Below are 26,287 nucleotides of genomic sequence, written 5' to 3'. Positions count from 1 at the left end.
CCTTTTTAACGTACTGTACACTTAATAAGAGCTTCAAATAGAGGGGTGGGGTGGAGAATTATCCCTTGATTGTGTCTTTTCAAAAGAGAAAAAATGTATATACTATATTCGAGTCTCTAATTTCAATGGAGAAGCAGAGCTGTTTTACAGCAAGGCTAAATTTTCCAAGCAGAAGTCTAATCTATAAATTAATAAAATATAAATCAGTAAACAAATTAAGTGACCAGATTACTGGAGAGAATCAAAGCTGAACAATTATCAATGTATTGAATGAGAACCTTAATTAACACAGAAGAGAGACGTTTTGGAAATGTAACTAGAAAAATGTGAACTATTAAAAGAAATTGCTTGATACAGAAATCCAGTGTTTGAAATCTATATTCAGTTTTTAGTCTTAATTATAGCACTGCAGGATTGCATAAGTGAAAATAACCTTTGAATCATTCTTGGCATTACTTATGTACACCCAAGCTTTAATTCAAATGGTGTGCGTATGTGTGTGTGTAATATACCTACTGGTAATTAGAAAGGAGCCCTGATGCTTCAATAAAGCTTGCACTCAGCATGCATTAACTATTTTCATTTTCCTAGGAATAAGTCTCAGTTGCTTCTGAGCAAGTATACAGTGTTTGGTTTTCTATAGATCACCCCCTATCTGCTAACCTAGACTGTAATCTGTTCACAGGTGAGCCTCTTAAGTCTCATTAAATTTAGTAACCTATTTATCAGACATTGAATTCCAGAACAAATGATGAAGTACCCACTGTGGAGGCCTCCAAAATTGACTGAACATGAGAGCGAACTGGCAATTGCACTCTGTAACTGCAATATTAACATACTCAATACTCTTATGTCTGCTCTTTACATTGGGGCATTTAAATGCCTGCCTGTTTATGCCTGTCTATATGCATACAGATTCTCTGTTGGTCAAAAATCCTGAATAATTAAGGTTTATGCACACATGGGAAATTCATACATAAAACCTATGCTATAAATCTGAAGTGAAGCTGCTTCTGCATGCCTAGATTGAATGCCTAGACTGATGTACCCCCAATACATTGCTCCTCCCCTTTCTCCCACATCACCCAAATTTAAATCCTACATACGTCTAGTCCTGCCAATTTAAAGATGCTGACTTCAGTTCCCAGAATTACTCAGCATGATGGCTAGGAAATTCTGGGAGTTGAAGTCCAAACATCTTCAACTTGTCAAGGTTGAGAGATGCTTGGCTAGCAACTTCATGAACTGAGCTGCAATCCACAAAAGCTTATGCCTTTTAGTAAAATTTGTTAGTCAGAAAAGGTGCTACCACCTGATTCCTGATTTTACATAGCTGTATAAGGGTGGTGTCATCCTCTGGTGAAGAAATGATTAAATTATTATTTTATTTAATATAAGTTATATCACTTTGATTCAGCCTTCTGGATATACTGGAATACAAACTTCCATTATCTATGCTAGCCTTATTCTTAGCCATACTAGCTGGGAACAGTGAGGTGTGTATTTTAATATATTTGAAGGACATTTGGTTGAGAAAGAATGCTAAGACAGTATAATAGGCATGTTATGTGAGTCACAAAATATTTTTAAAATGAGCAATTTTAATATCTGTCAAGTGATCATAGCAGTCTTTAAGTAGCCTCCAGGAAGACTGAACTGTTGCAGTCATTTGAAGCCAATCATTTGAGCTCCCTGGCCTGCACTCCTTTTTTAAATAAATTCTTGATTGCAAATAACATTCCTTTTATATCAGCATTCAAGTGGCCAATGATAAGTACATACCTGTAAGATTGTCAAGGATCTGTGAAAAATTCCAGTGTTTGAAAGTTAAATACAATAGACTTTCTCTCAGTTTTTACAAAAGAACTTGGAGTGCAATCAGTGAATCGGATCACACTTAAGGCTAAGTCTGAGTTTATTAACTAAATCACAATAGGCTAGGTTTATAAAATATAATATACACCACCTTCTACGTAGATAAGGGTCAGCTTATTTGCAGGGGTGGTGTGTCTTTTATTGTTTTTTGACAAGGAATGGGCTTTTCCATACATAAGGACAGGGCTCATTATCCTTATTACCCCTTGATGGTCATTCTCTGGTACATCATGGGAGCACACTGTTAGAAAGGTCTCTGCTTTATTGGTGCTTGTGACCACCTGGGAAAAGAAAAGAAAAGCCTTCCACAACTTTGATTGTTTGAGCGATTGAGATGGAGCAAGTATGGGATCCCTCTCTCCGGCACTGTCCTCCTGGGAGGGAAACAGCCAGAGATGGTCTAAGCGACTGGTTTGTAACATGTATGACTGGTTGTGGGATGTTAATTAACCACAAGCGTCTGAGCCTCACCATTTTCCGTAGGTAAGGAAGGCCTTTTTCTGTTAGCCTGTGGTCTAGAATTACAAACATTATCCATATAGTTAATGTCTTTTACCTTTCTTCCATCTTCCTTCCTATGCTCGTTTACTATTGGATGTTCTTGCTTTGTGATGGGGGGCTCCTGGTCCAGGATGGTTATGTCTATGATTGGGTAAAGAACTTCATGCAAATTTTTGTCAAACTTGTGGAACTTTTCAGTGTAAAATTTGTAGAATTTGTAGAAGAAGAAGAAGAAGTAGTAGTAGTAGTAGTAGTAGTAGTGGTAGTAGTAGTAGTATTCTAGGTGGCTGGAAAGAAAAAAAGACCAAAGTGCTTGACTGTCTATATACTACAGAAGTCTTGGTAATATAGAAATAGCCTACTATTGCTTTCTAGAGGTTTTTTTTTTTTAAACTTCCCAGTCTAGCTCACAGAATTGGCATTTTCTGAAGGCTTCCCAGCCAGGTATTGGTTCAGGGCTGTCAAACTCCCGGCCCCTGTGCCGGATGCATCATGTGCTGGCCACGCCAACGCCTGGTTTAGTGAAGGGGAAAAAAGTCCTGATACATCACATGATGCTGCCGTGACGACGTGAGTATAACACCCCTGTATTAGTTAAATTTTTTTTAGATCAGTCATGGTAGACCAATTGCTGTGACTTAATATGCTCTATATGCTTAGATTATCAACTGAACAATCTTAAAAGTTGTTTTTGGTACAGTTCGGTACATGCAATGACTTGAAGCTAACAAACCCTGAAGAAAGAATTGCCATCATGGTTCTATGGCTCTGCAAATTACCTTGTTTAGAAACATTTCATTCTACTTGCTGGAGTTCAATTATCCATGTTTGGTATAAGAGTGAGGAATGAAGTCCCTGAATGTTTTCTGGGAGAGGTGCTGATACCAATCCTATTGTCTCAGTGCTTTCACTCTCAGCTTGTAATTATGTGCACCTCTCAACACAATTTACTTACATTAATGAACACTTGCAAGAATTTTAAATATTACGACTATCTACATTTCATAAAGGCAAAGCACAGCTTTTGTATGTCTGGCTCAAGGCTACGTAACAAGTTTATGTCACAACTGGTCCAGCAACAAAGAAATTTTGAATTATAGTTTCAGTTGCACAGTAATAATGATGACAGCAACAAAACATTTGTTGCTGACTTTTTTCTGAGATTTAAATTTTAGTTATTTTCAGTTTCTAATAACATTCTAAATGACTTTATAACAATGAACAGTAAATTTATAATGGTTCAAATTTGCAAACTTTATCCAGAATCCATAGACAGGTATTTTGACTTTTAAAAATATTTAAAATTAATTTTCCAATAGTTTTTCCTTTGATAGTATTTACCCTGGGAACAGGAAACTGGGAAATCGCTCACATCTGACAACACTGCGGATGTTTATTTGATTTTGACACAGCCCAACTCCGGGCATTGACAAAATCCAATCACTCCATCTATTCTTCATCTATTCTTAGTGTTCTAAACAATATATCATTATTTTCAACAAGGGGGAGGGGGGGAAGCAAGGAAAATTTCTTTTATTTTTCTTCATGAGTGTTTTTCCTATTATCCACCCAAAAGTGTCTTGTTTTTTTTATAATAGACAATCAGATCACTTATTGATCGGTTCCATTTCTGTTTCTACACATGAACAGATTTATGCTTGAATTTTATTTTCAAAACAACAAATCTAAGTAGATGTCCACCAAACAGGCACCATTCTCTTTCATTCTTGAGGCCCAATTTTTGTTTTCTATATCCTTCCAAGTTTGTCATCAAATAGAAAAAAAAATTCCTGCTGGATCACAGTCATTCAGGAGGTTACACAACTGTCTTCAAAAGGCATTGCTGGTCCTTCCATTATCACCAATCAATAGTGTGCAATGCAACCAATTTATGGATTCTTACTTTTATACAATAAGAGATGACAGATCGCGACTACCAATTTTTAAGGCATGGTTTACCCCTTCACACATAATTTCACTTATATCTTTACTTCCCTGCACCTATTTACCTATTTATCAACTCCATCCCACAAGATTAGATCTGTTATTTAATACATGCTTGACGAAATAAATAAATAAATAAATAAATAAATAAATAAATAAATAAATAAATAAAATAAAATAAATAAAGATTGGGCGGGGGGGGAAAGGGGGAAAAATCTGTATTTGAAAAACTTTTTCAATAATAAAAAAAAAAAGATTGGGCCAGATTTACTACTGCATCCTACTCCTTTCCCTTTGTCTTACTTGCACTGACACCACATATTTTTCCTACTATTTTTCCTTTAATTACTATTTACTCCTATTTACATTGCCAACTTACAATTTCCCAATTGCGGCTTTCACATAAGTATAAGGAAAAATAACCCCGCCGGAATAAAAGCTCCGAATTCAAGTCCTCACCTTTCTGAACTTTTCCGCTGGAGAAAAGTTTTCATTTCTTTTAAAAGCAAAGGGTAAACATGTTACTCTGGACCCCTCCACACAAGCACCCTCATCTTTCCAGCCACGCGCACAGAGGATCCACACAGGTGTGGTTGTGGGGGGGGGGAAGGAAAGGATGCGCCTTTGGAACAGCCCGGGAAAAGGGAAGCGGGAGGAGATTCAGGTGATGGGGGGAAGGTGTGTCTACGCGGCCCCCCCTTCCCGCCGCCCGTTCAAATATCGCGCGACTCGCGATTCTCCTCGTTTCCTTTCGGCAGGGGGCGGAAAAAAAAAAAGAAGTCACATCCTACCGGCGAAGGGAGCAGTGGGGCGGCGCGGCTATGTCCTCCCCGAGGCCGGCCAGGTGCGGCGCTCGCCCCCCTCCCCCCGACTGGCGCAGGTGAGGTGGGGCGCGCGGGCTTCGCCTCCCGCTGAGCCTCGGCGCGCGGCCCTTTGGCGCAGCCTTTCCGGACGGCGGCTGGCACTTTTTTTTTCCTCTCCCGGGAGTGGTGGGGGACGAACGGATGGGCAGAAAGGAAGGCGGAGCCCGAGTTGGCTGGCCTGGCTAGGCTCCGCGTTTTCCTCCCGCGGATGGGAATCCCACCTTCAAAAACCTCCCTCGGCTTTGCGTCCGCGCTTCTTCGCTCTCCTCCATTGCTTTGGGCTTCACGTCGCGGGGCGTTCTTTGTGCTCCCCCTCCGGATTGTTGGGGAAGAAGGGGGGAGGGGAGGGGAGGGAGGTCGCAGCTCGCAGGAGGTGGTTTGAAAAACTCGCCCCGCTTTTCTTTTCTTTTTCCGCCTTTAAGACGAGGGGAAGGGAAACCGCCACGCATCGGCAGCTCCCGGCTTGTGCGCTTGGAAGAGTTCTGCGCTTGAGGCTTTTTTTACAGGGGATGGTGGACTCGCATCGGGGGGTCCGGTAAGTGGCGTGAAAAACTGGTAGGACCCGCAGCGCTGAAGGGTCGCAGGTGGCCTGGAGAGTTGCGGCAGGAAGCGAGCAACGGCCTCCCGAGCCTGGTTTTGTGGGGAGTTTTCCTTTTTAGAGTTGGGATCTCCCTTTCTCACGCGCGCCTCTTTGCGCGCATTGGGAGAGGACGGAGAGCTTTGGGAATCCTTGGAGCGAGGAGGAGGTACCGTTTGGGTAGCAACAGTTTTGGGGTTTTTTTTACGCAAATCCTAGGCCGGCTGTGCGGAGGGTTACGACAGAAAAAGAGCCGTCTGTGTTGACAATCTATAGTATATCTCTCAAAACAATAAAGCTGCCGTGACCTCCGTGGGGAAGTTGCGAGTGATTTTACATTTGGTAATCGGGTTGATTTTAAAGTTTGGATGGTGCTTCGCTACAGCTTGGAGCCTGCGTGCGTAACTATTGGGAACAAATAGTTTCTCCGCCTGGCTGCCTTTCTTGAACACTCGGGGAGTATCTCGCTGCATGCAGTGGAATGCCGCTGAGTAAACATGCAGAGGCTTGTGTTTTTTTTTTTTTGTGGTAGTAACTGGTTTTTAGCTGAGCTCCCTCGTTGAAGAGAGAGTAAATCCAGTAGTCTTTTGTCTGGCGTCTTCTTACAGTTCTAAAGTACGATTTTCATTTTCTGTTTAATGTTTACCAGATTCCTGATGCTGTTAAAAGCGGCTATCAATTAACTTCTTTTTGGTTGCTTTGCAGTTTGCAGTCGGGGGAAAAACGTTATCTTTAAAAGCACTGCCGCCGATGCAAATATGAAGAGAAACAACAAATGTAATCTCTGAATGCCAGTTATCTGCTTGAGAGAGAAACCAGAACTCCCCCAAAAAACAAATCCTTATGGTGAAGCTGGAAATATTTGGGAAGATGGGGGTCCTTGTTTTCCTTCTGATCTGGAGTTTAATCTTAAACTTGACCTATGGACACAGTTTGTTCACATGTGAGCCTATTATTATCCCAAGATGTTCTGGAATGACTTACAATATGACATTTTTTCCTAATATGATGGGACATTATGATCAGGACACTGCAGCTTCCCACTTGAAGGTGAGTTTTGTCCTTGTACATATTTATGAGCAGTTTTTCTGTAATGCAGATACCTTTTGCAGTACAAAAATGTAAAATTATTAGTTTTTATCCTGCCTTTATTACTTTTATAAATAACTCAAGGTGGTGAACATACATAATAAATATGCTTTCCTCCTCCTGTTTTTCCCCTAATGACAACTCTGTGAGGTGGGTTGGACTGATACAGAGTAAGTGGCTGAAGGTCACCTATTTGGCTTTCATGCCTAAGGTAGGACTGGAACTCATTGTCTCCTGGTTTCTAGGCCAGCACCTTAACCACTAGACCAGACTGGCTCTTAATTTATTATTTTAGAAACCTTAATTCAAGAAACAATTTACAGCATCCATTATGTGTGTCAAGCAGTTAATGCGGTGAAAATATATGACGGCTTTTCTTACGATGCTTCCTTTTCAGTCTGCTTTTAAATATATTTTCCGATTTTGTCTATACTTTGACAGCTTGGTTTAGTTCAATTTGCAATGTTTTTGTTGAGCTGATAATTAAGTTTTCCAGAGCCTTTTTTAAATAATTGCCAGCATTTGGTTTGTTGGGTACATTAATGGAATAGAGCCTTTATTTCAGACTGCAAATTGTGATCCATTAGACTATTGCAAAATATTCTGCATTTTACTTTTGAAGAGTGTTGGGAAGATACAGTTGATGAAAAAGGCAGTATTTAGGTTGCCAACTGGTATATTATAATTATGATCATTATGATATTGAAAGATCTTCCCTGTTGCCTATTAAGTTTTATACACAGGTCAAGGTGTTGATTTAGTCTTAATGGTTAGAGTCTAGCTGTCTGGGGACTGTCTTGTTATGAGTTAGCTCTGCATAAAAGGATTGTGTTAAGCATCCATTGAGAGAAGTGTGATTGTCAACTGGATTAGACCTTCCCCTGGGGAATGCTTTCATTTCAAAATTGACAGCTATTCTTTTAGTTTGCTTCTTTGAAAGTATAATTTTTAAAATTATTGACACATCTTAATTTTTCATATATAAACTCATCTTGTTTTTCTAGAATTACCTAATTTGTAGTATGAGCTAATTTTTCTTATATTTTCTTTTTCTTATACTTAAATGTAAATTCCATGAGTCATTAAAAATCAATTTAAAATAAAATATTTTAATGTTTTAAAAATCCAATTAACAAATCTTAGCTATCCAGAGATAAGCTTTCACCTGAAATAGTTTCAAAAACAGCTTTTTATGTATCCTCCCTGAACCTATGTTTAATTTTCTGTCTTGGCTTCTCAACTGAGGTATTTTAATCATCAGACTAAAAGTTTCTAGGTTTTTGTAGTAGGTAGCCTCTTATGGGATCTTCTCAGGCCTTCAAGCATCTGCCTGCATAAAAACTAATTGCTATCTATAAAGCTTTTGATGTAATTGTAGTTGATCTTTTTTTCAGCTATATATCTATTTAAATCTAGTAGAAATAAGTCTGATGCATTTAAATAATCTGCCCATTAATAATGGCCATCTACTAAATATGTATATTTGCATGTAAGGGAGAATTTTGCAGAAGAAGGGCACGCTGGCAATGGAAAGTGGACACAGGATGCTAATGCATGCCTTTATTAACAATTAAAATTATTTGAATAATTGTTTCAAATAATATTATAATAATATTATAAAGAAGTCATATGTACACATGCACAAAAATAAATAGCATTTAAATACTCACTTTATACCTTGTAAGGTAACTGAGGCAAGTCAACACATGTAGAAACAAAGATGAAAGATTAAACATTGAGAATGCTTTTTAAAGCTGCAATTTTAAGTACAATTATACAGGAGTAAGTCCAATTGAATTTGGCAGGACTTGCTTCTAAGGAAGACTATAATCAGCAAAATGGGATGCCCTTAAGGTACCTCTTGGGTTAAGGATTAATGTAGGTATTGCATCAAAAAGCCCATCCCCCACTCCCCAACTTAGTCTGCTTGTTACAATTTGGGGGATACAATTTTTAAAAACCAAAATTGGTATTTTTTTTTATAAATGTTTTTATTGAACATATTTCATCATTTTATATCACATTTACAATTTTTACAGCGTTCCAACATCGATAAAACCATACATACATAACATACATTAAATTTCTTATTCTTCATTTAACTATATATTGTCTTTAATTTTAGTGTTCCTCTTAAGTTACCTTTTACTTTTCATCTTTACTTCTATTCTCAAGCCATTTGTATCCCATGTCCCAGACTAAATAATATTCCGTTTCCACACTTTCTTTTAATTCCAATGTTAGCCTGTCCATCTCAGCGCAGACTAACACCTTTTAGATCACCATTCTCTCGGAGGGTATGCTGTCCTGTTTCCAGTTTTGCGCATAGGCAATTCTGGCCGCCGTTGTTATATGCACTATCATGTATTGAATTTTCTTACTGTAGTTTCCTCTTGTTATTCCTAATAGAAATAATTCTGGTTTTAGCTCAATTTGTTGGCTCGTGATTTCTTCCAACCACAAAATTGGTATAGGTTGGAGCAGAGAACTAGATTCGGTTTAGATGTTGAATTCACACCTGTGGGAATTTGGTCAGGGAGTTTAATGGGAGGAAGAGACAAAAGTGACAAAAGGGCTGTGTCTCTTGAGGGATTGTGTGCAGAGCTGGGGAGAGGAACACACTTGAATAGTTGATATGTCCTGGGAGTTGCTGATTGCCCATTGCAGAGACTGGCTGACTGATTCCTGCTTATGGAACAGCTTAAGATAGATATAAACTGGATAGATTCAGGCAGCAGTGCCTGATTGAGTTAACAGAGCTAGCAAGAATTTACTTGAAGAAGAGGAAGTCCTTGTAAATTTAGAGTTTGTATTTGAGTAAAATGAAGAGAGACAGAGAAAGGAATAAGAAATACAAGCCTCTTTGTAACTGATAGTACAGAGAAGAATGAAGAAAAAGTGAAAATGTTGTTGTGACATCCATGCTTCTGGCATCTTTATCTTCTTGCCCTGAAAACAACTAGGGTTGTGTTAACAGCAAATGAAAAAAAAAATCCTTGTAGAAAAAGACACAAGATTGGAGCAGCAAGTAGCTACATTCAGCTGATGAGAAACGGTGAGGATTTATCGTTTTAAAGAAAGGAGGCTCTACAACTTAGCTATTCTAAGACAAATAGAATAGCAAAGCGAGTGGGTGAGAATAACAACCAGAAACAAGATACACAGAAGGTTTTCTGTAATGCTCAAACTCTTAACAGCTTTCCAACCTTCGCAGATGAAACAGTCTATGGGTGTTTAAGGAAAAAAATGGTGCAGACAAAATGTTCAGAAAGAATGCAATTATGCAGTATAAAAGTAAAGGTAAAGGTTCCCCTCGCACATATATGCTAGTCGTTCCCGACTCTAGGAGGTGGTGCTCATCTCCGTTTCAAAGCCAAAAAGCCAGTGCTGTCCGAAGACATCTCTGTGGTCATGTGGCCGGCATGACTAAATGCCAAAGGTGGTCCCTATTTTTCTACTTGCATTTTTAATGTGCTTTCGAACTGCTAGGTTGGCAGAAGCTGGGACAAGTAACGGGAGCTCACCCCGTTACGCGGCACTAGGGATTTGAACCGCTGAGCTGCCGACCTTTCAATTGACAAACTCAGAATCTTAGCCACTGAGTCACCGCATCCCTGTTTATGCAGTATAAGAAGATGAGAAGATTCACTCTTAGGAGCTATTGAAACAAAGGTATATAGGCAGATCCGTCAACTCATGAAGCAAGCTGTCTTCTAGGAACAAGGAACAAGTGGGTAACAGAACAAGTTCCAAGTGATTCAACTGATAAGTTATTCCTTTCTGCTGACACACTTAGGGATAAAATAATATCGCAAAGAACAGCTACGAAATATTACCATAGACTTTGAAAAACTTGGAAAGAGGCTGGGCCTGGAGGCTCAGATGATTTACTTTTTGAATAATTTTATTAAAGATTATATTAAAAAGATAAAATTAACACAGGAAGCTCATAAAATATTTTTAAAAGAAATCAATATTTTAAAAGTGCAGGAAAAAAAGCCTCCCCAAAAAAGGGGAAAAATCCTTCATCCCCAATAAGTACCCTGTTTCCCCCAAAATAAGACATCTCCTGATGATAAGCCCAATCGGCCTTTTGAGTGCATGGCAATAAGGCCAAGCGCTTATTTCAGGGTTCAAAAAAAATAAGACAGGGTCTTATTTTTGGGGAAACATGGTATATTCAACATTAACAGCATGTCTCTTAAAATACAAATATATCTTTGTTTCACCTTACCCCATTTTCCGTAGATCCACCTCTAAATCTACAGCTCTCCTTATAAACCAGCAAAGATCCAATATGACACAAATAACAGCAGTCCACCTTTCATTTAAAGGACCTCCAATCCCTCACTTAATGATCAAAATCTAACCACAATTATAGATTAAAAAAAGATAAACTGTTAAACATTACCACAAATAGTAACCTCTTATTTATACATGAAAAGTACGGTAGTAACATTTATCTATATACGGCAGGGGTGAAATGTAAAATCTGTTACTACCGGTTCTGTGGGCGTGGCTTGGTGGGGGGTGGGTAATGTGACGGTGGGTGTGGCCAACTTTTTTTTTAAAAAAACTTTTCAAAGTTTTTTATACATTTTATACATTTTTTCTAATGCTTTGAAAAGCCTCTCTGCTGATCAGGAACTTAGCTGGGATCGTCAGAGAGGCTCTTTAAAAAATGCCTCTCTGCCAATCAGGGAACTCAGCTGGGATCATCAGAGACTTTTCAAAGCATTTTTTTTTACCACCTCTTCCGGCCAAGAGGTTGCAGAAAAAAATGCTTTGAAAGGCCTCTGATGATCCCAGCTGAGCTGTGCGATCATCAGAGGCTTTTTTTTTACTTTTAAAAGCATTTTTTCATCGTAAGAGGTTGTAGAAAAAATGCTTTTAAAAGTAAAAAAAAAAGAAGCCTCTGATCATTGTGCGGCTCAGCTGGGCATGGTGCGGCTCAGCAGGGCAGGGATTTTTGCTACCAGTTCTCCGAATCACCCGCCACCATCGCTATCGGATCAGGTGATCCGGTCCAAATCGGCATTTCACCCCGATATACGGGTATAGTTCAATTTGCAATCACAATTGGGACCAAAATTTCAATCATTAAGCTAATCATGATGGTCATTAGATGAATCTTATGATTATTAAGTGAATTCAGCTTCTCCAATTAATTTTGCTTGTCATAAGTCAGCTGGAAAAGTCGCAAATTACAATCACATAACCTCAAGACACTGCAACCATTGTAAATCCAAGTCAGTTGTCAAAAGTAGTGCTTAACGGGTCTAAGTCTACATGGAGAGAAGTAAGCAGTGGGATACCATAAGGTTCCGTCTTAGGCCCAGTATTCTTCAATATCTTCATAAACGACTTAGATGAGGGAATAGAAGGGGAACTCACCAAATTTGCAGATGATACTAAGCTGGCAGGAATAGCTAACACTCTAGAGGATAGGCTCAAGATCCAGATGGATCTTGACAGACGAACACTGGGCCCTATCTAACAAAATGAAATTCAGTGTAGAGAAAAGTAAAGTCTTACACTTAGGTAAGAAAAACCAAAAGCACACATATAAACTGGGGGAAACCAGGCTTAATAGCAGTGACTGTGAGAGGGATCTTGGAGTCTTGGTGGACAATCAGCTAAATATGAGCCAGCAATGAGGACCCAGTTGTGGGGGCAATAAGCTGACTTTGTATAAATATACAAAAGGATGAAGGCTATTGCTGAGCACATTGTAAGCCGCCCTGAGTCTCCGGAGAAGGGTGGCATATAAATCAAATTTAAAAAAAAAAAAAGTGCAGCGGCAGCTAAAAAAGCCAATGCAATCCTAAATTACATTAACAGAGGGATACAATCAAGATCAAGTGAGGTACTAATACCACTCTATAAAGCCCTAGTAAGACCACACCTAGAGTACTGCATCCAGTTTTGGCCACCACACTATAAAAAAGAGACTCTAGAAAAAGTGCAGAGGAGAGCAACCAGGATGATTAGGGGACTGGAGACTAAAACATATGAAGAATGGTTACAGGAACTGGGCATGGCTAGTCTAGTGAAGAGAAGGACCAGGGGAGGCATATCAGCAGTGTTCCAATATTTGAGGGGTTGCCACAGAGAGGAAGGGGTCAAGCTGTTTTCCAAAGTACCTGAAGGCCCGACAAGGAATAATAGATGGAAACTGACCAAGGAGAAATTCAACCTAGAAATAAGGAGAAGTTTTCTGACAGTGAGAATAATCAGCCAATGGAACAGTTGCCTTTGGAAGTTGTGGGAGCTTCGTCACTGGAGGCTTTCAAGAAAAGATCGGACTGCCATTTGTCAGAAATGGTATAGGGTCTCCTGCTTGAGTGGGGGGTTGGACTAGATGACCTATAAGGTCCCTTCCAACTCTGTTAATCTGTTATCTGTTAAGTGTGAATTGAGAGTTATGCAATGGTCGTAACTTCAAGGATGGGTTGTAAGACACATTTTTCAAGGCTGTTGTAACTTTGGACCATTATTAAGCTTCAGTTGTAAATTAAGAACTACCTAAAACTTGTGTCTGTAATCTTTAACTGGGCAGAACAGTACACAGGGCAAAGATTTTTCAACCAAGCTCCTTCAAATGGACTAATGTACAGAATGCATCCTAAATCTGGGACCCATGAATCCTTTGGAATTGAAATTAGGCAAATTTTTATAAAACATGACAAAACGGTCAGAAACCATTTTACTGACATAATATAACATGTCATAAAACATTTCCTGTGGTCAACTGCTTATGTTTTGACTATGCTTTATAGTTCTATAGGGCTACTTTCAAGGTTGATATCATTTGAATATCTCTCTACATTTTTAAAAACCTGTCCAGTACATTATAAGCTCTGCCATTGTTTAAGGCAATTGAGGAAACTGATAATATATATTTGAAATATAACTGAAACTATGATCCAGTGGGCAGCAGGTTGTTTAATAGGAGTTATAAACTAACCCATTACACCCCATTGAACATTTCCAGAAACAACTAACCAGGACAACCAGAGGATAGATGATTTTTTAATTCACTTTTCTGGTCTATGGAAGAGATTTAAAAATAAAAGAATCTTGTAGACAAATGATGGGCAGTGCAAATCAGTCAGATTTGGTTTCTTGTATCATTGTCTGATTTATCTAGCATAAGCTGCTAAAATGGGATGGGTTATACCTCACAAAAACTGGTAAAATGTGCAAGATTCTTTAGGCAAGGTTCAATGTGAACCATGCAGAAAATCAAAATTAATTTTTAAACCACATTTTGCAAATCTTTTCAGGTAATAGAACCTGTTAATTTTTTAAAAAATCCCAGGACCTTGATGAACAGATTTAATGAGAGAAAATTGATTGCATTTGTGTGATGTATTTATATGTATGTACATATGTATGTATGTATTGCCCTTAGTTTCTCATGGATCACTTGAATTTTGCAGACTATAGTTTGAAAAACTGTTGAACCACTGAAAAAAGCTGAACATTTACGACCTTTATTATCTAGGAATTAATGTATGGAAAATCAACAAAATCATCTTAAGGTGTTAATGTAGAAGGGAAAATAGATTTAATAGATGAAACAGAAACTCTCATGACTGATAGATAAATCAAAGAACATTTGAAGAATACTTTTTGTTTCAGTTGGAGTCAGTTTGATGTAGTGATTAAGGCACCAGGCTAGAAAGCTAAAGACCGAGAGTTCTAGTCCCACCTTAGGCACAAAGCTAGGTGGGTGACTTTGGGCCAATCACTCTCTTCAATTCTAGGAAGGAGACAATGGTAAACAATGTCTGAAATCCTAAATGGGACTTGATCAGAAAGTCTCTAGTGATTAAAGACACTTGAAGGCATGCGTGTGTACACACACAAATATACACACAAAAGAACAGAAGCAGCTAAAGGAAAAGAGGAAGGCAATTGTACCATATGTGCAAAAGACCTTTGGAAAGCAAATTGCTTCTGTTTCTATGCCTAAAATATCAAGAGTGAATTTGAGTTAAGGAAGACTATTGTGGGAAGGCACTATATTTATCATTATTGCACAACTTCCTGAACATTTTAATGTACATTTAAATTATTGTATTGCAGCTTCCCCAAAAATTGATGTTTCTGCACCTATGCATTCTTCCTACATTGCTAACATATGTTTAGGTTTTTTTTACATATTTGACATGAATATGATAGTTATATAAAATGTTTTATTCAGTATAGCTATTAGTATATGTTGTGCATAGCATGGCATAATTTGTGTATCCTGTGCATTTTCAGTCATTCTTCCTCAACAATTCAAGTGGTATTTGTTTTCCTTCACTTTTTTTTTGTGTGTGTGTTTGCCAGGAAGTGTGGTTTATTGTACAATAGAATATTTTCATTTGGCCCATACAATGGATACCCTAAATAAAGGAAAATGCTATTGACTTGTACATTTTCTGGGTGGTCATTGGATACGGTGAACAAAATAATATTCATTAGATAAATATCTATCCTGATGTTTTAGAAAAGGTCAACTGTCACAAGCAGGAGAAAGAGGTCAAATCTATGGAACATTAAGCATTGGAACTATGGATGTTTAATTAAATGTTCAGTGTGATTATACAAGAGAAATGACTTCAAATATACAGTTTATAAGCTTTGCCATAGAAACCTGGACTATAATTAATGGGACCAATTAATGTGCCTATCTTCAAGTGCAGGTGGATATGAAAACATCTGCCTGCTCTTTCTTGCTCTCAATCCCCCATGGCATTTAATGGATGGAGTCAATCTGTGTGTACAATCTATGTGTTAAAAGGTGAGGAGATTAGTACCTCACCTTACCCTTCAGCATAACATTTTCAACCTCTGACCGCGCCCCCCCCGCCCCCCGAATTTTAATTTTGGTTCATAGTAAAACCTGTTTGCTACACTTCAACTGTTGCTAGAAATCTCAGTGAAATCATGTTGCTGGAATCTTTCTCTTGTCAGTACTGAAGTTTCAGAAGAAGTTAATTGAGAGATGAAAACCCATTCTATAGGGCAGGGGTGTCAGACTATTTCATTGAGGGCCGCATTAGATTTGTGTTTGATCTCAGGGGTGTGTGTGGCCAGGGTGGACGTGGCCAGCTTGTCACTTGTTTCAGGGGCGCCTGTGGCAGCCTGTGAAAATGGGCTCCTGATCTCTGTTTTCGGCTGCGAGCTCTGTTTTCGGCTGCGACAGTCTCCTGCAACCCGCAGGCCGGTCCTTTGCTGTTTCCAGAGCGGCCTTGCAGGCCTTGAGTTTGACACCCCTTCTATAGGGCTTTTTACAAAAACAAGTTGACAAGATTTTTTGGGGGAGGGGGGGGTCAGCCTTACTAAAATGTTATAGTTTGGAAGTCATTCTTTTATGGAAGGTCTGTAACAAGCTGATAGTCTTTCAGAAAAGGAAAGGGAAAAAAGGATTAAAGGCACTCTTGCTTTGATTTGTTCTGAATTTTCTTTGTACGCTAATTCACATCTCATTTTCTTTTCCCAAAGCTCTTTCTTCCTCTTCTGAATCTTCAGTGCTCCCCAGATGTCCATGCATTTCTGTGCAAAGCCTTTGTGCCTGCTTGCTTTGAACAAACACGTGTTGTAAACCCTTGCCGGAGCCTTTGTGCAAGAGTGTATGAGGACTGTAAAAAGATGATAGACATGTTTGAAATTGGATGGCCTAAGGAACTTGAATGTAACAGGTACATTGCTTTTCATATTCTTCCCCCCTCTTATTTCTATTTGTTGAATTTATACTCTGTGGCAGTCTCATGATTCAAAAATGTACAGGAAATGAAAAAATAAAAACAACCAGCCATAGTAGAATTCAAACACAAACAACATAAAAAAGAATAAAAATTAACCACTATTTCTATTAGAATTAACTTAGGTCTTAGGTCCAGCTGAATATCTCTTCATATTGCAGATATATGGCTCTCTGTTTTTGCGCCCAGTTGAAACTGCATCAAATAATTGCTCCATTATGAACACTATTTATATGATATCTGATACCCCAAACTGTCTCCATAGTCCCTCATTTTTGGGGACAGAGGGAAAATAATTTTATGGATTGGGTAACTGCATGCCTGATCATTAAATTAGCCTTCAGCTTTCTTCCCAAAATTCATATCCTTGAACAGCCTTCCTCTTTCAGGGAACTCTCAACACATAGTGAAAACATGATTAAACTAAATTAATCATGATTAAATTAAACTAAGAACTATAAAGTTTTAGTTTTTGCAAGCCTTGAGATTTACTCTTTGGATTGGATTTTGTGATTTTGACATAACTGACCTTTGTTTAATTCATTTTGTTGCTCGGTTATCATTGATGTTTCATTGTTATCTAACAGTTATTTTATCTGAGGTTAAAATGCAACTCGGGTCCATTTAAACATCTTAGCTTTCTGAGCCATGATGATTGGGAATCCTGAGAATTGTAGTTTAGCACCTTTAAATGATATTATCCTCCCCATTCTAGATTTTTAACTGAGTGTTTGGCTTCATTGGATTCAGTTTTTTTTTTCTTTTTAGGAAACTGTAGATTTTATGGATAATTGAGAAGGGCTTGCAACCATTAGTATGAAAACTAATTAGCGAATTGAAATTTCTATAGGATAGAAGTAGCGCTTGATGGCGCTTTATAGTTCCATTGTAGATGCAACAGTTCAATTGAGACTTTCTTTAGAGACCAATTGTTAGGAATTATGAAGGGCTTTTGCTCCTTACCATACAGGACAAAAGTGTTAGGCTTGGGGCCATTTTTGATTCCAGTTTTTATTTATAACAATTGATGAATTAGATCGGGCCACTTTTTCTTAACCAGAGATTTAGTCTTAGCTATTCAGGCTTGGAAAACCTTGTATTAATTATAGCAGTTCTCCACTTGGACCGATTAAAAAAGAATGTGAATTCTTCAAATAGTGTAGAGTGCTCTAAATAACTGCTTAACAGAAGCAGTAACTTTGAAAGTTACTACTTATGCCCAGCAATTGTTAACTTTTCTCTATATTAGCACAAGTCCTTTTAAAAAGCCTTAAGCAGTCTGTAAAGTGGGAAAGTTATTCTCAGAGCTCTGGATTGACTTTTAGCAGCTTTTGTATTTGAAGCACAAGAGGCGCATTATTGCTTCAGTGTACCTGCAACTATGTTCCCTTATAGTGACTTTTTGTGGATTCTTGCCTATTAATTTTGTTTTTTTTTTCTGTTTAAATTGTGTATGTGTATATATATTGCTTTCCTTTACCTAAAAGATTACATAAAAATAATGAAGTATGTGTATATTTACAAAACATTTAAATTGAACGCTTGGAATTACAATAAAAGTTTTAAATCATGTTAAAATATTTAACCTTATTTAATAAAGATTTACAAATAAGATATACCTAGAATATGCTTACAAACATATGTCTTATGTTTTGAGAAGTTTTTTGTGTGTGTTTAGAGTAACAGGCGAATGGAACCCCGAGTAGCCTGCGGCCAGTTCTATAATATCATAACCAATTTCCCCCTCTTTTTGGACTTTCTAGATTGGAGGACTGTGATGAAACTGCTGCTGTCACTGCTTCTATTACTACAAGAGCTCATAACACATGGAAGATCCCAGGGCAGCCCAAAAGGGACTATGGATTTTGGTGTCCACGTCATTTGCAAACATCCAGTGGACAAGGCTATAGGTTTTTAGGCATTGAGCAGTGTGCACCCCCTTGCCCCAACATGTACTTCAACAATCATGAGCTAGAAGTTGCCAAAAGCTTTATTGGCATTGTTTCAATTTTTTGCCTTTGTGCCACTCTGTTTACATTCCTAACATTTTTGATTGATGTTAAAAGGTTCAGGTATCCAGAGAGGCCAATTATATACTACTCTGTTTGTTATAGTATAGTGTCTCTCGTTTACTTCCTCGGGTTTGTCCTAGGAAACAAAACAGCCTGTAATAAGAGCGATGAAAAGCTACAGCTTGGTGAAACAGTCGTTCTTGGTTCTCAGAACAAAGGTTGCACCCTTGTCTTCATGGCTTTGTATTTTTTCACAATGGCCGGAACTGTCTGGTGGGTGATCCTCACAGTCACTTGGTTCCTTGCTGCTGGAAGAAAATGGAGCTGTGAAGCTATTGAACAAAAAGCCATGTGGTTCCACGCAGTTGCCTGGGGCATGCCGGGGTTTCTCACAGTGATGCTCCTTGCCATGAACAAAGTGGAAGGTGACAACGTTAGTGGCGTCTGTTTTGTTGGCCTCTACGACTTAGCTACATCTCGATATTTTGTTCTCCTGCCTTTGTGCATTTGTGTCTTGGTCGGTTTATCTCTCCTTTTAGCGGGTATAATTTCTCTAAATCATGTGCGCCAAGTCATACAGAATGATGGCAGGAATCAAGAGAAGTTGAAAAAATTCATGATTCGAATCGGCGTCTTCAGTGGCTTATACCTCGTACCTCTAGCGATACTTTTGGGCTGTTACATCTATGAGCAGGTGTATAGGAAGATCTGGGAAACCACTTGGGTTTATGACCACTGTGATCAATTCCATATACCCTGTCCTTATCAGGTAAGATTGAAATATTAGCACATTTAATGCTTGAATAACAAAGAATAGGGCATACGGTTTTGGGGTCGGATTGTATGTTTTGATGCATCAATTAGTCCACAGGCAAAGAGAACACTGTTTGGAAAGAATATTTGATGCTCCCAGTATTTTTAGGAGACCTGCAAAGTTTCTGTAACTGTTAAATACGGTAGTTCAGGGTTGTATAATTTCTTGTGGGGGGGTCAAATTCATTGCATGTGTCATGACATGTATAGAATCCTTTAGAACAAGTTAAGGGCTTCGTAATTGTAACTCTTTAAATTGAAGATGGTAAAAGGACCATATTACTCATTTGAAATACAAAATGTGTTACTGGAGCATAAATTTGTAGATTTCAGACCTGGTGTGTTCCTGTTACAGAAGATATTTTTAAAAAATTGTTAAGTAAATAATTTCTTCATAGAATAGTTAGCAGCATCCTCAGCACTGGATTATACATACATACATTCTCAAACATTTAAAATTGAGAAGATCAATAATTTGAATAACAAACATCTTAATTAAATGGACATTTGAGGTTAATATGGACCCCTCTCCGATAAAGTCAAATGTTTACATTTAGAAACAAAAATAAGCAAGGAAAGTAACTGTAAGTTGAATACTGTATCTTTGATATCATTTGAGAGTGTCATTTCAGTATTATAAAACTTTGAAGTACTAAAGCAGTTTATTTTTTTTACAAGATACCTCAGATTTTATGTTCTGTGAAATTACAGAGGCTGGTAGGGTAGTTACTTCTAATCTTGAATGTGCAAAAAGAAAAAAATAAAATTCCATCTTTCATTTGTACCTTTATAATTTCTAGAGATTCCAGTTTTGAGTGCGTAGAGTAGATATTCTTAGTCTGAGTTTTTAGTCTTTCCACTATAAATCAGAAACGCCTATTTTTCATTTTATCCTCTGAAATGTAATGCAGGAAAACCATTTTTCCATTGTATTTTTAGTAAATGCTTATTGTTTTCCAGGTCCAAACATTAGCTAGACCGGAAATAACTTTGTTTCTAATGAAGTACCTGATGACTTTAATTGTTGGCATCTCTCCAGTCTTCTGGATAGGAAGTAAAAAGACGTGTTCAGAATGGGCAAGTTTCTTCAACAGAAATCGCAAAAGAGAGTAAGATGCATTTTTGTACTTTGCCATTTTTACTCATAGATAAAATACCTTAATACTATATGCTTGAATGTATTAAAATGCCTTAATACTTCCATACTTGGAAGATACATACTTCCAAGTATATATCTTAGGATGCTTTGTGACTTTGTCCTTGTACTGGAGGGATAAAGTGCTTTAGGGATATGAATACTGTGCTCTAAAGATAACCGTTTTGTTTTACTAAAAACTGCATATGTAAATAACAGACATATGAGCACTTTTAGATGCTAAGTGACAAAGTGTACCAGTTTTATGAACAGTCCATATTCAGAATAAATATATTAAGGGCTCAAGATTTGACAATTTATCCATATTCTAGCTTTGTTCACATGAAGCCAAATAAGCCAGTAACATTTTTAGCTTAATGTGTTGTAAATCCCAGCCCTATAGGCTAATGTATTATATAGTGTGTTTTCAATAAATCATAGTTTAGTAATGATAGGTAAGCATGCTATGAAAATATAGGAATTTGGAGGCAACTGTTAGTGCTATATTCAAGACAATAAGTTACAAGTTGAATGGAGCTAAATAGCAGAGAAAAACAGTGGAATGGTTTTCAGGACAAAGCAGATAGTAGTCTCCTTCAGTGATATGGGCAGCTAAATAAATTTGATAAATGAATAAATAAGATGAGAAACCAAGGATACAGATGCAGGCCTAGGGAAACAATTGAAGAAGAAGGTATAAAATAGCAAGAAAAAACAGGCCAAACTGAGTGAACACACATACAGCACTGTCAGCCTCACCAAGTAGACCAAGCAGGAAACATGACTAGGTTAATGTTAATTGTACTTTATTGTAAAGTTATATTAACAGAATCTTATAGTGTAGTTCTCCCACCATCTCCTTTACAACTGAGAAACTAGGCAAAGTCCCTTCAGAGCCTCTTGCTCCACCCACTGTCCAGTGGCGGGCTATGCTGACTATTATCTGACCATTCTCCAAGCAGCATCTCTTCAACCTGTCTTCCAAAGTCTTTCCCATATATTATTGACAGTTGCATGGTATCAGAAGAAGGGAGATGAAACATAAAACATGATAATCTGGATGGATGGCTTTGTAGAGTTAGCAAAGCAAAAAGAAAAGACCAAGGATGTGTGGTTGGTAGAGCAACATTTCCTAGAGCGGTGTCATCTAGATATAGTGAGACTCGAGCTACTACTGAGGCTACTTCTCAGACAGGAGGATGTGTACTTTACAAGCTCCGTTGATTTTAACAGGATAAGTTTCTATAACTCCATAGTTTTTCCCACCTGATTTCCTTCAGGTGAAATCTGTCAGAGTTACCTCATGGCAAGATGGGTGGCAAACAAATTTAATAAATAAATAAACTACTAGATTAGTTTGGAAGAAACTCCGATCTTCCAAATATATTTTTTAGTCTTTCCCTAGCCTTAGTAAGCATGGCCAATGGGCAGGGATGATGGGAGCTAACAACATTTTGGGAGGCGATAACATAGACTCCACCATTTGGCTAGATAATGGAATCAGAAAGTTAAAAGGTCCATTTTTTGCCATGACGTCCAATCCGTTACTTTGTGTAAAAATCTAAATTAAAGCATCCAGGACAGATGACTATAGACACACTTGAGTACATGCAGTGAGGGGGATCCCATCAGCATTTTTGGTAATTTCTTCTGCTTTTAACTGTTTTCTCTGCTATAAGATTAATTTTGCTTCCCAACTTTGTTTTCCAACTTCTGAGTTGAACAGGTCTTAAACTTTTTCATGATATACCTTTAGTCCTCAACTTACAATTGGAGCCTGCCTGTTGTGGTCATAAATCATGAAGGCCATTAAGCAGGTCACCCAACATGACCTGATTTTACAGCTCCCCCCCCCTTCAGTTTGGATTTAGAGTTAATCTTGTAATTATCCTCCTTTTCAGGTGTTCCAATCCTTCATTGAGTTACTAATAACTTTATTTTCCTCTTCATTTTATTTTGATCTGGAAAAAGTCCCCAGAGAAAGAGAGCACACCTCTGCCTTGAAAAACTTCTTCCATTATCTGTCAACTCCCATAGCCAAGAAGTTCCTCCTGCTGTCCAGCCTGAATCTGCTTCCTTGGAGTTTTAATTTGCAGGTTCTGGTCCTGCCCTCTGAGGTAGTAGCAGAAACATGCACTACCTGTTCCGTTTGATAGTTCTTTAGATATTTGAAGACTGCTGTCATATCTCTTCTCAGTATTGTATAGACTAGACCTGTGATGGTGAACCTATGGCATGCATGCTGGAAGTGGCATGCAGAGACATCTCTCCGGACACGCCAGTCGTTGCCTGTTGCTCTTCTGGGTTCCAGTGCGCACATGTGTGCCAGCCAGCTGGTCTTTGTGCACGGGAGCACCAGAAACAGGAAGAGCAGCTCCCAGGTGCCCGTGTGCATGCCGGGAAGCTGAGCTTCTGGGTTCCGGTGCGCACATGCGTGCCAGCCAGCTAATCTTCGCATGCACGCCACAAACTGGAAGCTCAGCTGCTGTTCTGGTTTCCGGCACTCCCGCTCATGCATGCCGGGGAACTGCTCTTCCGGTTTCCGGCACTCCCCTGTGTATGTGCACGCGCTCCCTTTTCAGCACTTGGTACCGAAAAGGTTTGCCAACACTGGACTAGACATACCCAGATCTTTAACCATTCCTCAAGGGCTTTAGTTTCCAGACCTTCAACCATGTCTGTAGTTTTTCTCTAACTCAAATTTGTCAATATCTTTTTGAATAGTGATTCCCAGAACTGGACACAGTAGTGACCAGGACAGAATAGAAAATTTTTTTTCCTGTGCCCTGGAAATTATGCTCCAGTTAATGAATTTGCCAGATAGTACTTTTTAACAGCTTGATCGCATGGTTGGCATTGTTGACAGATCCCTTTCACACAGTCAAGGCTGATCTCCACCGTTTTATACTTAGACCTTATGTTTCTTCTCCCTGGATGCAGGATTTTATATTTCCTCCTTTGGTGTTCATTTCCATCTACTTCTTAAATTGTCTAGGTATTTTGTAATTCTCTCTTTTTTTTCATTTAAAGTATTAGCTACCGGTACTTTTCCCAACTTTATGTCAGCTGTAAATATTACAAGCTTTCTTTGCAGTTTATTTTCATTTCTGCAGATTTACTATGAAAACTGAAAAATATTGGAAGTACAATCTATCATAAAATGAAATCTACAAGTATTTTGAGATTGACTGGAATAAGTTGGAAGTTTTAGGTTCAGTTGATATATCTAAATAATTATAGAAAAAAAGGGTAATTAGCATTTTTCTATCTTTTTCCCTGATCAGTCCAATCAGTGAAAGTCGGAGAGTGTTGCAAGAATCATGTGAATTTTTCTTAAAACACAACTCTAAGGCAAAGCACAAAAAGAAACACTACAAATCCAGTTCTCACAAACTGAAAGTGATTTCAAAATCAATGGGGACTAGCACAGGTGCTACAAGCAATCATGGGACTTCAGGAGTGGCCATTGCTAACCATGATTATTTAAGCCATGAAGCTTTAACTGAGATCAAAAGTTGTCTGGAAGCATCTGAGAGAGAGATGGAAGCAGATGTCGTACGTAGCCAGAGAGTGGAGGAAGAAGAGTTTCCTCATAGTGAACAAAGCATGTTACAAATACGATCCAGCCCTACGGTGCCTGTGCAAGAACAGGAGAGCAAAGCAGACAACAAGCAAGATATTGCCAGCTTATCTGAAAGCATGAGGAGAGCAGCTGAAGAACGGTAAGAAAGTTTCTGCTTTAGTTCATATCAACTACTGTATGTTCTTCTTGCTATCTGCAAAAGTAGCAAAAATTAAAATAAACATATTTCAAGAAAATACATCTGTGCTAGGCATAGACATTAAAGCAAGTACACTTTGGCACAAAACATAAAACGTTAGATGCAGTCATTCAGATAGTAAATGTTTATATGGCCAAAAGACCCAAATAATAGTGTAGGTTCCTTGCTGGTAAAGACAATGACAGTGTAATTTGGTGAGACGCAATAAAATGCAAATAGAGTGTACATGCACACGATTGACCGCTGCTCTCACAGGTGGGGTTAAGCGCATGTGCTCGCCCTCCATTTCCACAGCCCGGTTGCAATTAGCTCACATCCCACTTGTGGGCTGCGGCCCAGAGGCTGGGTACCCCTGGTCTATGAGATCCCCAGGTCAGTTACTGATTTGTAAAATGAATCTTCTTCCACAGTGAGGATACATAGAGTATAAGTACTATAGTGTAGTGCATGTTAAAATGCTAAATAATGAAATCATAAAGGAATATGTTAAATTCTATTTTCAATAGTAAGTGTATTATATATTGTCCTATTTTAACAACTAGCCTGCTGTCCCTGAGATTTTCTAATTACATTATAGTAAAAGCTATTTCTAGTAAACATAATAGCACAAATCCACGGATGATCTCACCCAGCGGCTTCACGTAAATGTTGAACAGGAGTGGCGAGAGGACCGACCCTTGTGGCACCCCACAAACAAGGCGCCTCGAGGTCGACCTCTGCCCCCCTGCCAACACAGACTGCGACCGGTCGGAGAGATAGGAGGAGAACCACCGCAACACGGTGCCTCCCACCCCCAATCCCTCCAGCCAGTGCAGCATGATACCATGGTCGATGGTATCAAAAGCCGCTGAGAGATCTAATAGGACCAGAACAGAGGAGCAACCCCTGTCCCGAGCCCTCCAGAGATCATCAACCAACATGACCAATGCCATTTCCGTGCTGTACCCAGGCCTGAAGCCGGATCCCCATCTCAGGATTAGAGCTGGTTTCTCTGCTTCTCTGCTACACAAGATCTTTAATTGAAAATATGGAGTTAGTGCATCATACATACAAAGCATGTGACCTGCATATATTACTCACTGCATCCTATGTGTTGTTTAAAAAGTGTTTATTTTCATATCTGTTCATTTCACTGCTTGACTTTTATATTATTCATCTCAATGTTTCTTTTTGTGACTCTAATAGGGGAACTCCTAAAAATGACATTACTGAAACTCTTCCACTCCAACTTGGTCATTCACATCTCAGTGTTTCCCAATTTGGCAGTACCAAGGGATCAGGATTGCTGTTTGCCCACTCATCTTCAGATTCAAGGAAAGCTCACGAGTCTGGTCATAGCTCAAATGGTTGAGAAGATGAACAAATATCAATTTGTCCACGCTGGCTTGGAATTCTCACCCTTGAAGTCTAGGACCTCTGAGGAGCACCAGGTTAGGAAAAAAATATGTTTCATGGATAATTTGAGGTCAAGAAATGACTCCATTCTGGGTTAATACTGCACATGAGACATGCATTGTGTCTTGTAAATAAGCACACAAACACCCATTGCACCAAGAAAAAATAAAATAATATTGTGGAGAGACGCTGCGCACTTATTCCTTCTATGGAATCTGTTACCAAAAATAAAAGAAGAAAGGGGCAAATGTGTAATTTGCTTTATGTCAAACTCTGGTGAAATAATAAACGGAAAGGTTTTATATTCTGAAGACTATTGAAGAAAACTTAATTGCCTTAAGATCTTTTTAGTAGTGCTATTTATGCTTTAAAATGGAGTATGAACTGCTAAACTTTCAGATGTTGTAGTCCATCTCCATAAGCCTCAACTCCAATTGCCAATGATTAAGGATGATGCAACTCATAATATAAGAACATCTGTTTATCCCCCTGTTCTTCATCTGAGGGATTAAACTAACATGAATTGCTGTGTCATACAGTAAT

The 26,287-nt window shown here is 38.5% G+C and overlaps 1 protein-coding gene across 1 annotated transcript; it reads left to right on the top strand.

The window, feature by feature from the left end:
- Positions 1-6,588: 6,588 nt before the first annotated feature.
- Positions 6,589-25,831, top strand: FZD6 (frizzled class receptor 6). The gene is made up of 6 exons (XM_070942071.1): positions 6,589-6,810; positions 16,348-16,544; positions 18,371-19,388; positions 20,393-20,541; positions 23,852-24,289; positions 25,535-25,831. The coding sequence occupies exons 1-6, from the start codon at positions 6,604-6,606 to the stop codon at positions 25,698-25,700; spliced, it is 2,175 nt and encodes a 724-aa protein (XP_070798172.1). The 5' UTR covers positions 6,589-6,603; the 3' UTR covers positions 25,701-25,831.
- Positions 25,832-26,287: the final 456 nt, after the last annotated feature.

Source organism: Pituophis catenifer, unplaced genomic scaffold (assembly GCF_029215685.1).
Source record: "Pituophis catenifer annectens isolate HBS135680 unplaced genomic scaffold, rPitCat1.0.hap2 SCAF_3, whole genome shotgun sequence".
Taxonomy (NCBI): Eukaryota; Metazoa; Chordata; class Lepidosauria; order Squamata; family Colubridae; genus Pituophis; species Pituophis catenifer.
Note: the sequence above shows the minus strand (reverse complement) of the source record. Positions and strands in the feature narration are given on the sequence as shown.

Coding starts and splice junctions, on each gene's coding strand:
- FZD6 (XM_070942071.1), top strand. CDS start 6,604: ATGGTGAAGCTGGAAATATTTGGGAAGATGGGGGTCCTTGTTTTCCTT. Junction 19,389..20,392: donor ATATACCCTGTCCTTATCAG/GTAAGATTGAAA, acceptor ATTGTTTTCCAG/GTCCAAACATTAGCTAGACC. Junction 24,290..25,534: donor AGGAGAGCAGCTGAAGAACG/GTAAGAAAGTTT, acceptor TGACTCTAATAG/GGGAACTCCTAAAAATGACA.